Source organism: Asterias rubens, chromosome 17, assembly GCF_902459465.1.
Source record: "Asterias rubens chromosome 17, eAstRub1.3, whole genome shotgun sequence".
NCBI lineage: Eukaryota > Metazoa > Echinodermata > Asteroidea > Forcipulatida > Asteriidae > Asterias > Asterias rubens.
In genome coordinates this window covers 8,769,340-8,781,660 of record NC_047078.1, presented here as the reverse complement: position 1 = coordinate 8,781,660, position 12,321 = coordinate 8,769,340, and the positions used below count along the sequence as shown (strand labels likewise).

Below are 12,321 nucleotides of genomic sequence, written 5' to 3'. Positions count from 1 at the left end.
AAACAGAGTAGAATAACTCCACTCGAAAAAAAAAAATATATATATAAACGTGCGTTAAAAAGAAATGATTGCTGTTGCAATGTTTGGCTCAAAAAAGACTTAATTCTCAAAATCACCGAAGAATATTTTGGAGTTTGTCACATGATACCTTACCGATGGCTGAACAATGCCAGTAACACAGTTCCACCAAATACCATGAGAATGTTTACACGATGTCATGTGTTTGTGCCTGAATGTGTGGTTTTACATTGCCCTCATTTGATTTTCCTGCCAATATTTTCAATAAAAATATCATCATGAAGCTGCAAACCCTCAAAATATTTGATTTATGGAAGGGGTATAGCTGTAAGGTATACTTCACGATCTCCCTTATCACAGCCCAACTTCAAGCATGCACAACGCAAAATCCACGGCGGGTGAGCTCGCTCAAACCTTAGTAATTTACGCTAACCATACTCTCAGTCAAAACATCAGGTAGAAGAACTCTGTTTTGTAGTAAAATACTGGGAATGTGATTTTAATTAATGTCACAATATTCAACTTCATAAATGGGGCTCCGTTTTTAGTTAAAAGTGTTATTTATTGAAAATTTAGCCAAGTAAGGTGTAGGCCTACAATGTATGAGTCTTCCCTTATCTTTACTCTGTAGCTGTGTTTGTCTTTACCCACTATATTGTGTGATCACATGTTAACACTGGTAGCACAAAGTTCATGGGGATAGGGCTGAGCTGCACTCTGGGTATAGGGGAGGCCCTAATTCCTGGGGATGGGTGGTAGGGCTGAGCTGCACTGTGGGTATAGGGGAGGCTCTTATTCCTGGGGATGGGTGGTAGGGCTGAGCTGCACTGTGGGTATAGGGGAGGCTCTTATTCCTGGGGATGGGTGGTAGGGCTGAGCTGCACTGTGGGTATAGGGGAGGCCCTAATTCCTGGGGATGGGTGGTAGGGCTGAGCTGCACTGTGGGTATAGGGGAGGCTCTTATTCCTGGGGATGGGTGGTAGGGCTGAGCTGCACTGTGGGTATAGGGGAGGCTTTAATTCCTGGGGATGGGTGGTAGGGCTGAGCTGCACCGGTGGTATAGGGGATGCTCTAATTCCTGGGGATGGGTGGTAGGGCTGAGCTAAACTGTGGGTATAGGGGAGGCTCTAATTCCTGGGGACGGGTGGTAGGGCTGAGCTGCACCGTGGGTATAGGGGAGGCTCTAATTCCTGGGGATGGGTGATAGGGCTGAGCTGCACCGTGGGTATAGGGGGGATGCTCTAGTTCCTCCTGGGGATGGGTGGTAGGGCTGAGCTGCACTGTGGGTATAGGGGAGGCTCTAATTCCTGGGGATGGGTGGTAGGGCTGAGCTGCACTGTGGGTATAGGGGAGGCCCTAATTCCTGGGGATGGGTGGTAGGGCTGAGCTGCACTGTGGGTATAGGGGAGGCTCTAATTCCTGGGGATGGGTGGTAGGGCTGAGCTGCACTGTGGGTATAGGGGAGGCTCTAATTCCTGGGGATGGGTGGTAGGGCTGAGCTGCACTGTGGGTATAGGGGAGGCTCTAATTCCTGGGGATGGGTGGTAGGGCTGAGCTGCACTGTGGGTATAGGGGAGGCTCTAATTCCTGGGGATGGGTGGTAGGGCTGAGCTGCACTGTGGGTATACGGGAGGCTCTAATTCCTGGGGATGGGTGATAGGGCTGAGCTGCACTGTGGGTATAGGGGAGGCCCTAATTCCTGGGGATGGGTGGTAGGGCTGAGCTGCACTGTGGGTATAGGGGAGGCTCTAATTCCTGGGGATGGGTGGTAGGGCTGAGCTGCACTGTGGGTATAGGGGAGGCTCTAATTCCTGGGGGCGGGTGGTAGTGGGCTGAGCTGCTCTGTGGGTATAGGGGAGGCTCTAATTCCTGGGGATGGGTGGTAGGGCTGAGCTGCACTGTGGGTATAGGGGAGGCTCTAATTCCTGGGGACGGGTGGTAGGGCTGAGCTGCACTGTGGGTATAGGGGAGGCTCTAATTCCTGGGGATGGGTGGTAGGGCTGAGCTGCACTGTGGGTATAGGGGAGGCCCTAATTCCTTGGGACGGGTGGTAGGGCTGAGCTGCACTGTAGGTATAGGGGAGGCTCTAATTCCTGGGGATGGGTGGTAGGGCTGAGCTGCACTGTGGGTATAGGGGAGGCTCTAATTCCTGGGGATGGGTGGCAGGTAGGGCTGAGCTGCACCGTGGGTATAGGGGATGCTCTAGTTCCTCCTGGGGATGGGTGGTAGGGCTGAGCTGCACTGTGGGTATAGGGGAGGCTCTAATTCCTGGGGATGGGTGGTAGGGCTGAGCTGCACCGTGGGTATAGGGGATGCTCTAATTCCTGGGGATGGGTGGTAGGGCTGAGCTGCACTGTGGGTATAGGGGAGGCTCTAATTCCTGGGGACGGGTGGTAGGGCTGAGCTGCACTGTGGGTATAGGGGAGGCTCTTATTCCTGGGGATGGGTGATAGGGCTGAGCTGCACCGTGGGTATAGGGGGGATGCTCTAGTTCCTCCTGGGGATGGGTGGTAGGGCTGAGCTGCACTGTGGGTATAGGGGATGCTCTAATTCCTGGGGATGGGTGATAGGGCTGAGCTGCACTGTGGGTATAGGGGAGGCCCTAATTCCTGGGGATGGGTGGTAGGGCTGAGCTGCACTGTGGGTATAGGGGAGGCTCTAATTCCTGGGGATGGGTGGTAGGGCTGAGCTGCACTGTGGGTATAGGGGAGGCTCTAATTTCTGGGGATGGGTGGTAGGGCTGAGCTGCACTGTGGGTATAGGGGAGGCTCTAATTCCTGGGGATGGGTGGTAGGGCTGAGCTGCACTGTGGGTATAGGGGAGGCTCTAATTCCTGGGGATGGGTGGTAGGGCTGAGCTGCACTGTGGGTATACGGGAGGCTCTAATTCCTGGGGATGGGTGATAGGGCTGAGCTGCACTGTGGGTATAGGGGAGGCCCTAATTCCTGGGGATGGGTGGTAGGGCTGAGCTGCACTGTGGGTATAGGGGAGGCTCTAATTCCTGGGGATGGGTGGTAGGGCTGAGCTGCACTGTGGGTATAGGGGAGGCTCTAATTCCTGGGGGCGGGTGGTAGTGGGCTGAGCTGCTCTGTGGGTATAGGGGAGGCTCTAATTCCTGGGGATGGGTGGTAGGGCTGAGCTGCACTGTGAGTATAGGGGAGGCTCTAATTCCTGGGGACGGGTGGTAGGGCTGAGCTGCACTGTGGGTATAGGGGAGGCTCTAATTCCTGGGGATGGGTGGTAGGGCCGAGCTGCACTGTGGGTATAGGGGAGGCTCTAATTCCTGGGGATGGGTGATAGGGCTGAGCTGCACTGTGGGTATAGGGGAGGCCCTAATTCCTGGGGACGGGTGGTAGGGCTGAGCTGCACCGTGGGTATAGGGGATGCTCTAGTTCCTCCTGGGGATGGGTGGTAGGGCTGAGCTGCACTGTGGGTATAGGGGAGGCTCTAATTCCTGGGGATGGGTGGTAGGGCTGAGCTGCACTGTGGGTATAGGGGAGGCTCTAATTCCTGGGGATGGGTGGTAGGGCTGAGCTGCACTGTGGGTATACGGGAGGCTCTAATTCCTGGGGATGGGTGGTAGGGCTGAGCTGCACTGTGAGTATAGGGGAGGCTCTAATTCCTGGGGACGGGTGGTAGGGCTGAGCTGCACTGTGGGTATAGGGGAGGCTCTAATTCCTGGGGATGGGTGGTAGGGCTGAGCTGCACTGTGGGTATAGGGGAGGCTCTAATTCCTGGGGATGGGTGATAGGGCTGAGCTGCACTGTGGGTATAGGGGAGGCTCTAATTCCTGGGGATGGGTGGTAGGGCTGAGCTGCACCGTGGGTATAGGGGATGCTCTAGTTCCTCCTGGGGATGGGTGGTAGGGCTGAGCTGCACTGTGGGTATAGGGGAGGCTCTAATTCCTGGGGATGGGTGGTAGGGCTGAGCTGCACTGTGGGTATAGGGGAGGCTCTAATTCCTGGGGATGGGTGGTAGGGCTGAGCTGCACTGTGGGTATAGGGGAGGCTCTAATTCCTGGGGATGGGTGGTAGGGATGAGCTGCACTGTGGGTATAGGGGAGGCTATAATTCCTGGGGATGAGTGGTAGGGCTGAGCTGTACTGTGGGTATAGGGGAGGCTCTAATTCCTGAGGGATGGGTGGTAAGGCTCAGCTGCACTGTGGGTTTAGGGGAGGCTCTGATTCCTGGGGATGGGTGGTAGGGTTGAGTTGCACTGTGGGTATAGGGGAGGCTCTTATTCCTGGGATGGTAGTAGGGTTGAGCTGCACTGTGGGTATAGGGGAGGCTCTTATTCCTGGGATGGGTGGTAGGGTTGAGCTGCACTGTGGGTATAGGGGAGGCTCTAATTCCTGGGGATGGGTGGTAGGGCTGAGCTGCTCTGTGGGTATAGTTGAGGCTCTAATTCCTGGGGATGGGTAGGGCTGAGCTGCACTGTGCGTAAAGGGGAGGGCTCTAATAGACCAATTGCGCTCCGTGCGTCACGTGACCTATAGTGGGTATGTATAAACAAACACGTCGCACTGCGTATAATATGATATTATTTGTTTGTTTCTTTGTATTATACAGTTATATATTTATTTAATGTTTGTTTTTGCTATGTTAACCATGGTTTTATTCTAAGCATGTTCTGTTTTATATTAGTTAGTTCAAACTATGTTCAGCAACCTATGAGATGTGTTCTATTGACCCCTTGCACGCATGTCACATGCGCGGTGACAGTGCAAAGCTCACCATTTTGGTGGGCAATAGGTTTACGTGTACTGGTAAACACCGCGTCACATGAAATGCACACCTCACAGTGGTATTGACCACCAAAATGGCGCATCCAAGATTATTCTGATGATGACGCCAGGTGATTTGGTTCAATATAATGTTGTTGACGTAATGGCATGAAGCAAATGGCAAATGCTTTTCACTCTGCCACTGACATAAAAAAAAAACATGATTATTAACCTAATTTTGTTAACAAAGGCTCTGAATCTGAGCTGAGTGCATTGATCACAAATTGTAATCTGATAACAACTTTTAACTACATCAAAGTTGCAGGAAAACAATGAGAGAAAAAACACCGTGCGGGCTTGTCACAGTCATGCTTATTGTTTTGTATTGTATATTAAATTTATGTGACATCTGTTATACTGTATTTTATTATCGGCCTTGTTGTTGCACAAATTTCTCTAAACTAAAATAGGACGTGACTTTTCAATTCACTCTACAAAGTACTAGCCACACACCCAAACAAATAATAAAAAAACATAGGGGCCTATATTTTTCATATAGGCCCTATAATAATAAGTATAACTATAATAAATGATAAAAAAGATGACTCATCTTCTGATGAGATATTTGTTTCCAAATCCAACAAAGGATTCACGGATGAGACTTTCTAGACTAAGTAGGACCATGTTCTCTTGGAGGCATTCTACAGTCTGGCACCCATTGACAGTGTACTGTCTACCGTATGGTCTAATTAGCCCTGGCAGAACGTCAGTCAGTGCCACTGCACTGTCTGACGTGTTTGTTAGCCCCACTTCGCTTGTGTGGCCACACAAGTGGGGCTAACGTGTTTGTATACAAATTGTATGCTATAGTTTTTAACTTCTAACGACAACCATACAGTGTCCTATCGTGTCTTTTACGGTTTTCTAAGCAACACAATTAAGCCAAGCGTACCCAGAATATGTGCCATATTCGATGCGAGATATTATTTCACTAACCTTCATCAGTTTTTGCAGAATTAGCGGTGATAAGTCCTATCGAAAATTTGCGTAGCGTCCCAACTCGACCGTATTATTTTTCTAAAACTACCGCCCGCTTTCCACCGCTCAACTAATGAGGGCGCACTTCAAACACTGCAAAATATTGTTCTTGAAAAAAAAATTGGGCTAAATAAAAAGACACTTGATATGAGTAGCATGAATAAGTGGCCTAAAAAAACAAACATTTCAGATCATTTTCAATACCGGGAATTGATAAGCTCAGAGTGGTTATTCTATAATAAAGATAAATTAAACAGCTAGGATATGACTTCCGAAATAATAATTACAGAAAATGTTGGCTTGTAATTATTTAAATTGACATTATAGCCTGTGATTATTTGTATCACTATGTACGCCCGGCAGACAAATATTTGTTAATAATAATAATAATTGTAACATCATTCAAAAAAGCGCATTTTACAATGGTTGGAATGCGCTTAGGGCAGTAGTTCTAAAGAGGAACATTGTATTGCAGGACATGCCTAAGCGCAACAAAATGACGTTTACCAGAATTTGCTATCATCCCTGCTTAGCATATTGTTACACAACATTTTTGCTCAAGCAGCTGTATGAAATTAAAATCCATGTCTATAACTTTTTAATTGCCTTTGTGTCACAAGGTTTTTTAATCATCATTTTGTGCATGAAAGTTACTGGTATCGATTTAAAGGCAGTGGACACTATTGGTAATTACTCAAAATATTTATCGTCATGAAACCTTTTTTTATGATTACGAGTAATGGGGAGAGGTTGATAGTATAAAACATTGTGAGAAACAGCTCCCTCTGAAGTTACGTAGTTTTCGAGAAAGAAGTTGTTTTCCCCGAATTTGATTTCGAGACCTCAGAATTAGATTTTGACTGGATCGGAACAGCTAAATATTCATATAGCCTATATAAAAACAATCTGATATGTACAAAGTTAACAATTAAAATACAATCATCTTATAGGAAAGAAAATTAATATAAGCAAAGTAGAACCAAAAAGTGATTTATTTTTGTAAAAACTAACAGTTTTGTTTAAAAGCAGTGGACACTATTGGTAATTACTCAAAATAATTATTAGCATAAAACTTTACTTGGTAATGAGTAATGGGGAGAGGTTGATGGTAAAAAACATTGTGAGAAACGGCTTCCTCTGAAGGGACATAGTTTTCGAGAAAGAAGTATTTTTCCACGAATTTGATTTCGAGACCTCAAGTTTAGAATTTGAGGTCTCGAAATCAACCATCTATTAAAGCACACAACTTCGTGTGACAAGGGTGTTTTTTTCTTTCATTATTATCTCGCAACTTCGACGACCGATTGAGCTCAATTTTCACAGGTTTGTTATGTTACGCACGTTGAGATACACCAAGCGAGAAGACTGGTCTTTGACACTACTAGTGTCCAGTGTCTGTCTACAAGCCTGTGAACAATTGTGGGCTCAATTGGTCAGAGTCGACGTTGCAAGAAAAAATTATAAAAGAAAAAGTGCTCTTTTGTAGGCCTACAGATTTGTGTCAGCTGAAGTATTTTATTACTTATAAAAGTGAGAAATGCCTTTCTCAAAAACTACGTTACTTTAGAGGGAGCCGTTTTTCACAATGTTTATACTATCAACAGCCCTTCATTGCTCGTTACCAAGTAAGTTTTTATGCTAACAAATATTTTGAGTTTTTACCAATTTTGTCCAGAGTGTGCCTATAAAAACAATTATACAGTTGTAGCAAAACTGCCGTTTATGATGACCACTATCTTATGTACAACGGAACCTAAAGAGACACTGCCCCTCAGAAGCAATTACCGAAAATATTGATTACCAATTGTTCACGTAATGTGTATTTTGTTTTAATGAACTGGTACCGATTATTGTACAATATTACTCCGCTGGTCCAGCTCGTTGGCAGTTTTATTTATTTATTGTAAATTATGTCTGTTTGTAAAACACAAAACAGGGGAGGTAGTGTCATAAACCATGACATCCAATGACAACAAACCTGGCTACCAAAATAATAACAAGACTAACAAACAATGGACTGATACTTCACAAGGGGGGCAATGAAGGCGATTGCTTACATGCCCCCTGCCCTTGAAATGCTGCAGTAGAAACAAAAATGCTTTGGTGGTGTCCTTGCACTTTCAAAAACAAAGCATACAGGCCTGGATAAAAATCCAACCAGCATATTAATAGAAGTTATCATAGGGAAGAAGAAAAACAAAGTACCCATGACACAAAAATGCTTAAAGCCATTGGACACTTTCGGTACAGAAAAAAAAGAAAAAGTTCACAGATTTACAAATAACTTACAGGGTTTACAGAAGGTAGTGATGACAGACTTCTCTTGAAATATTATTCCATGAAATGCTTTACTTTTTGAGAAAACAGTAAAACATTATCAATTCTCGATAGCGAGAATTACGGATTTATTTTAAACACATGTCATGACACGGCGAAACGCGCGGATACAAGGGTGGGTTTTCCCGTTATTTTCTCCCGACTCCGATGACCGATTGAGCCTAAATTTTCACAGGTTTGTTATTTGATATAGAAGTTGTGATACACGAAGTGTGGGCCTTGGAAAATACTGTTTACCGAAACAATTAATAACATTAAAACTTACTTGGTAACGAGCAACAGAGAGGTGTGGATATAAGTATAAAACATCGTGTGAGAAGCGGCCCCCTCTGAAGTAACGTAGTTTTTGAGAAAGAAGTAATTCTCACTAAAATAATTATTTGAATCTAAGAAAGACCAGGCCCGAAACCTCTCTCAGGCATCTAAAAACACACACATTGTGCAACAAGGATGTTTTGTTCTTTTATTATTTTCTAGCAACTTCTATGAGCAATAATTTGAGCCCAAAATGTCCACAGATTGTTTTATGTTGAAGACGCCAAGTGAGAATTTTTCACCCAAAATTTGAAAATACTTCAGGCATAAAGCCCTTTTTAGGCCTCTGAAAGCACACAATTGTGCAGTAAAAGTGTTTTTTTCCTGTTTTTATTTCTTGTGCAACTTCGATGACTATAACTGAGTCAAAATCTTAACAGATTCGTTATTTTATGCTTATATTGGGATACACCAAGTGAGAATATTGGTCTTTGGCAATATTACCAAACGTGTCTAGTACCTTTACTAAACTGTGATTGAGGTTGAGGTTTTTAATTTTTTATATTTGCGTTTTATATTTTTCCTTTCTGCAAATCTTGCTGTAACGGCCTTCAATTTGTTGCCTGAATAAGTTTAATGATCAAATTCAACTTAAAAAAGGTCAGTTTGCAGTTGAATATAAACCTGATGGCTGTTTATCTTGACCACACTTAGTAATAAAAAGGCTTTTGAAGGACATTTTGAAGGATACTTAAGTTGGTGGTACCGCTATTATGTTCAAAAAAATAATAGTAATAATAGTTCTTTTGTATGGGCGGCCAAAAGGGCCAAAAGCTAAATAAAATAAAAACTAACAATATTAATTAAAACTAACATAAAAAGCGCAAATCAAAGAACAATTACAATTAATTAAAGATATACAATAATACCAATAATAAAACAAACGAAATTTATGTCTTGATCGTAAATACAGAGCACCAAAAGTTTAACATGAATAAATTAAAATAAAATAAAAAAACAGCATACTGTTAATTTAATCCACTAGAAAAAAAATTACACTAAATTTAAAAAAGGTTATAATAAAAAAATGTTTGTCCCTTTAAAAAATAAATACACGAAAATGTTTTGAAACAAACACTAAAAGAAAACTTCCCAAAAAATAATCCATTAAAAAAAAAAAAGAAAAAAAAATTCAAAAATTAATATTAAAAGAAATGTTTGTCCCTTAAAAATAATTACACGAAATGTTTTTAAAATTAACAACAAAAAAAAAACTATCGAAAAAATAATCCATTAGAAAAAAAAATAACCAAATTAAAAAAAGGTAATAATAAAAAATGTCTGTCCTGAAAAATAATGACACGAAATGTTTTTAAATACAAAATTTGTCCTTTACACAATATTGTCTCTGTGCAATTTTAGTTTACGTTTGTGGTTTTTAGGTAAGAATTAATAAAAAAATATACATAAAGTGTAATTTTTTTTTAAGGATATTTTTTTTAAATTTTAATTTAAAACATTTCGAGTAATTATTTATCAGGGCAAACAATTTTTATTATTAATTTTTTTTTTTTTTTAGTGAATTCCTTTTCTAATAGATTCCTTTTCTAATTTTCTAATTAATTCCTGCTCTGTTAGTGTAGATTTTGTTTTTTTATTTTTGTCTCTGCATTTTTGGTATTCCTTGTGATTCGCAGTAGAGTACATTTAAATAGGTCACCCCGCAATATAAAATGTCCGTTGTATTATAATTATTACAAATATTCTAGTGCTAAGTACGATTTTGCTGTGTTCGCTGCTCTTGTGCATGCTTAAGCAGCTCTATCAAACTGGGCCCTGATAACCACGGTAAAGTCTGTACATAATGTGATGTTTCCCAATAGTTTCATTTCATTTGATACATTACAGTTCGTGGCCCACGGGCCAAATTAAATGTGAATAAAAATGTTCGTTTCGTTTGGCAACCTAAAATCACTCGCAAGAAGACAACTGTACCAAATGCTAATCAGCAGCTATACGCACATGCGCACTGCGACCAATGCATTTCGTCGAAAACTGGGCTCAATTTATTGCATCATGTGTGTTTACACGACTGTTGTATTGCGCAAGGATGATAAACGCGGGAATTTCCCCTTCAGTCGAAATAAAGCTGCTGTTTGTTTCGATCATTTTATTTCTTGTACAGATTTTAAGCACAACTGATATTTGGGGATTTGTTCTGAAAATGAAGGGCATTAATTTTGAACTTGATTATAGATTTATTTCATTATTTTAAGAATTTGGAATGTAACGAACATTTTATTATTTTTTGTACGGGGGTGGGGGTGGGGGTCTATCGAACTGTTCACCTTTATTTAATGTTTGCCATTTTCTGTATGTTATTCTAATTTTGTATCGCCGTAGTCATAATCATGTGAAGTAATAAACGAAAGAAAACAAAAAATCGAACATTAAAGTTACATTTTACTTTTTTACTTTTTTACTTTAAAACAATTTGTTTTACTTCGCACGATAGATTGTATTACAGCAATTTTATACATTGTTTCAATGTCATGCTTAGCTGAAACGGACACATATAGTCTGGATTGCCGTTGGTTCTACGGCTAACTTAATATTACTATTGCACAGTGAAATGTTTGTTTAGCTTACTAAAGAAACAGTTATTACAGTTGTAAAAGTGCGTCATAGACATCGATCCCATCGATTTGAAGAGCAATGTTTTAACCAACATTCATACAAAACGGCCTTGAGCTTGACATTTTGCTTGATCTTTTGTGAAGACCTATTTGTTATTAAAATTCAATGACGTCATATTCCAAATTGCGCTTTTAAAAGCGGTCAGGTATGAACCAAAACACCCCGCACCCAAAAATGTACACACCCATTATGGATTTTGATAAAATTTGCACTAAAAGGCACCTGACACTGTTGGTAATTACTCAGAATACTTGTTAGCATAAAAACTTACTTGGTAACAAGTTGTTGATAGTATAAAACACTGCGAGAAGCAGCTCCCTCTGGAGAATCGAAGTTTTCGAGAAAGAAGTAATTTTCCATTTAAAAACATTTGAATTCGATTTCGAGACCTCCCGAAATCAAGCACCAAGTGAGAAGGCATGTCTTTGACAATTACCAATTAGTGCCCAGTGTCTTTTAGAGCGTACACCATTTTAACGCGTCGTTAGGGTTGTCATTTCCCCCACTGCATATGAGGAATCTATCTATTGGAACAAGTGAAAATTTCATTTGGTTTCGTTTTTAAAATATCGCCAAAAATCGAGCGAATATATCCACGCATCAGGAACAATAATCCGGCCCTAAAAAGGACTACACAATCAATCTAAGAAGTGTTACTGCGGTAACGGCTTCTAAAATTCATAATTTGGAGCATAAAAGCTGAATATATATTTACCTAACTACATCATCTCAAAGTGAAATGTTTCTCAAAAATGCTTTATAATATCAAAAGCTGCAGCAGACTTCTCACCAAAGGTTATTTAAATGCCATATATTTTAACCGTGATTACCAAACCTTTACCTTTCCTTTAAAACACTTATCGTTAACTGAAGACCCTTTTACACGAGAGCAATTTGGCAATATGCCTTGCTAAATCTTTGGCATGGTTGTACAAATAGAAAAAGTAGGCCTACCTCAAGTTAAAAGAAAACAACTGTTGTCAAAAAAGTGCTACACTTTTAAACCTGACTAAATTTTAGCAAGGGACCCTTGTTAAATAGCTGTCGTGTGAATAGCCCTTTCACTGCACAGACAAAAAGCAGAATGTTTACTTACCATCCTGCATCGAGTCACGTGGGCATCATCAAGGGCTTGTGCACATACTAGGAGTTCACTGAGGTCGGAGCAGCGTGGATTGCGCAAACAGACACATCAAAACGGGGGTTCCCCCAAATCGAGTGCGCAACACTGCGTATTGCGTAGCTGAAAAATA

At 41.9% G+C, this 12,321-nt stretch overlaps 1 protein-coding gene across 4 annotated transcripts in view; it reads right to left on the bottom strand.

Moving 5' to 3' along the window:
* LOC117301393 (AUGMIN subunit 5-like) overlaps nucleotides 1-12,253 on the bottom strand; it is a 29,735-nt gene extending 17,482 nt beyond the window's left edge. The window contains exon 1 of one of the 4 annotated variants that reach the window (XM_033785349.1): nucleotides 12,165-12,253. In XM_033785349.1, the coding sequence (XP_033641240.1) occupies nucleotides 12,165-12,174 (10 nt within the window). In that variant the 5' untranslated portion in view covers nucleotides 12,175-12,253. Of the gene's footprint in view, nucleotides 1-642; nucleotides 729-5,737; nucleotides 5,826-12,164 lie in introns of those variants that run through there. The other 3 variants (XM_033785350.1, XM_033785351.1, XM_033785353.1) reach the window with 3 other exon arrangements.
* Nucleotides 12,254-12,321: the final 68 nt, after the last annotated feature.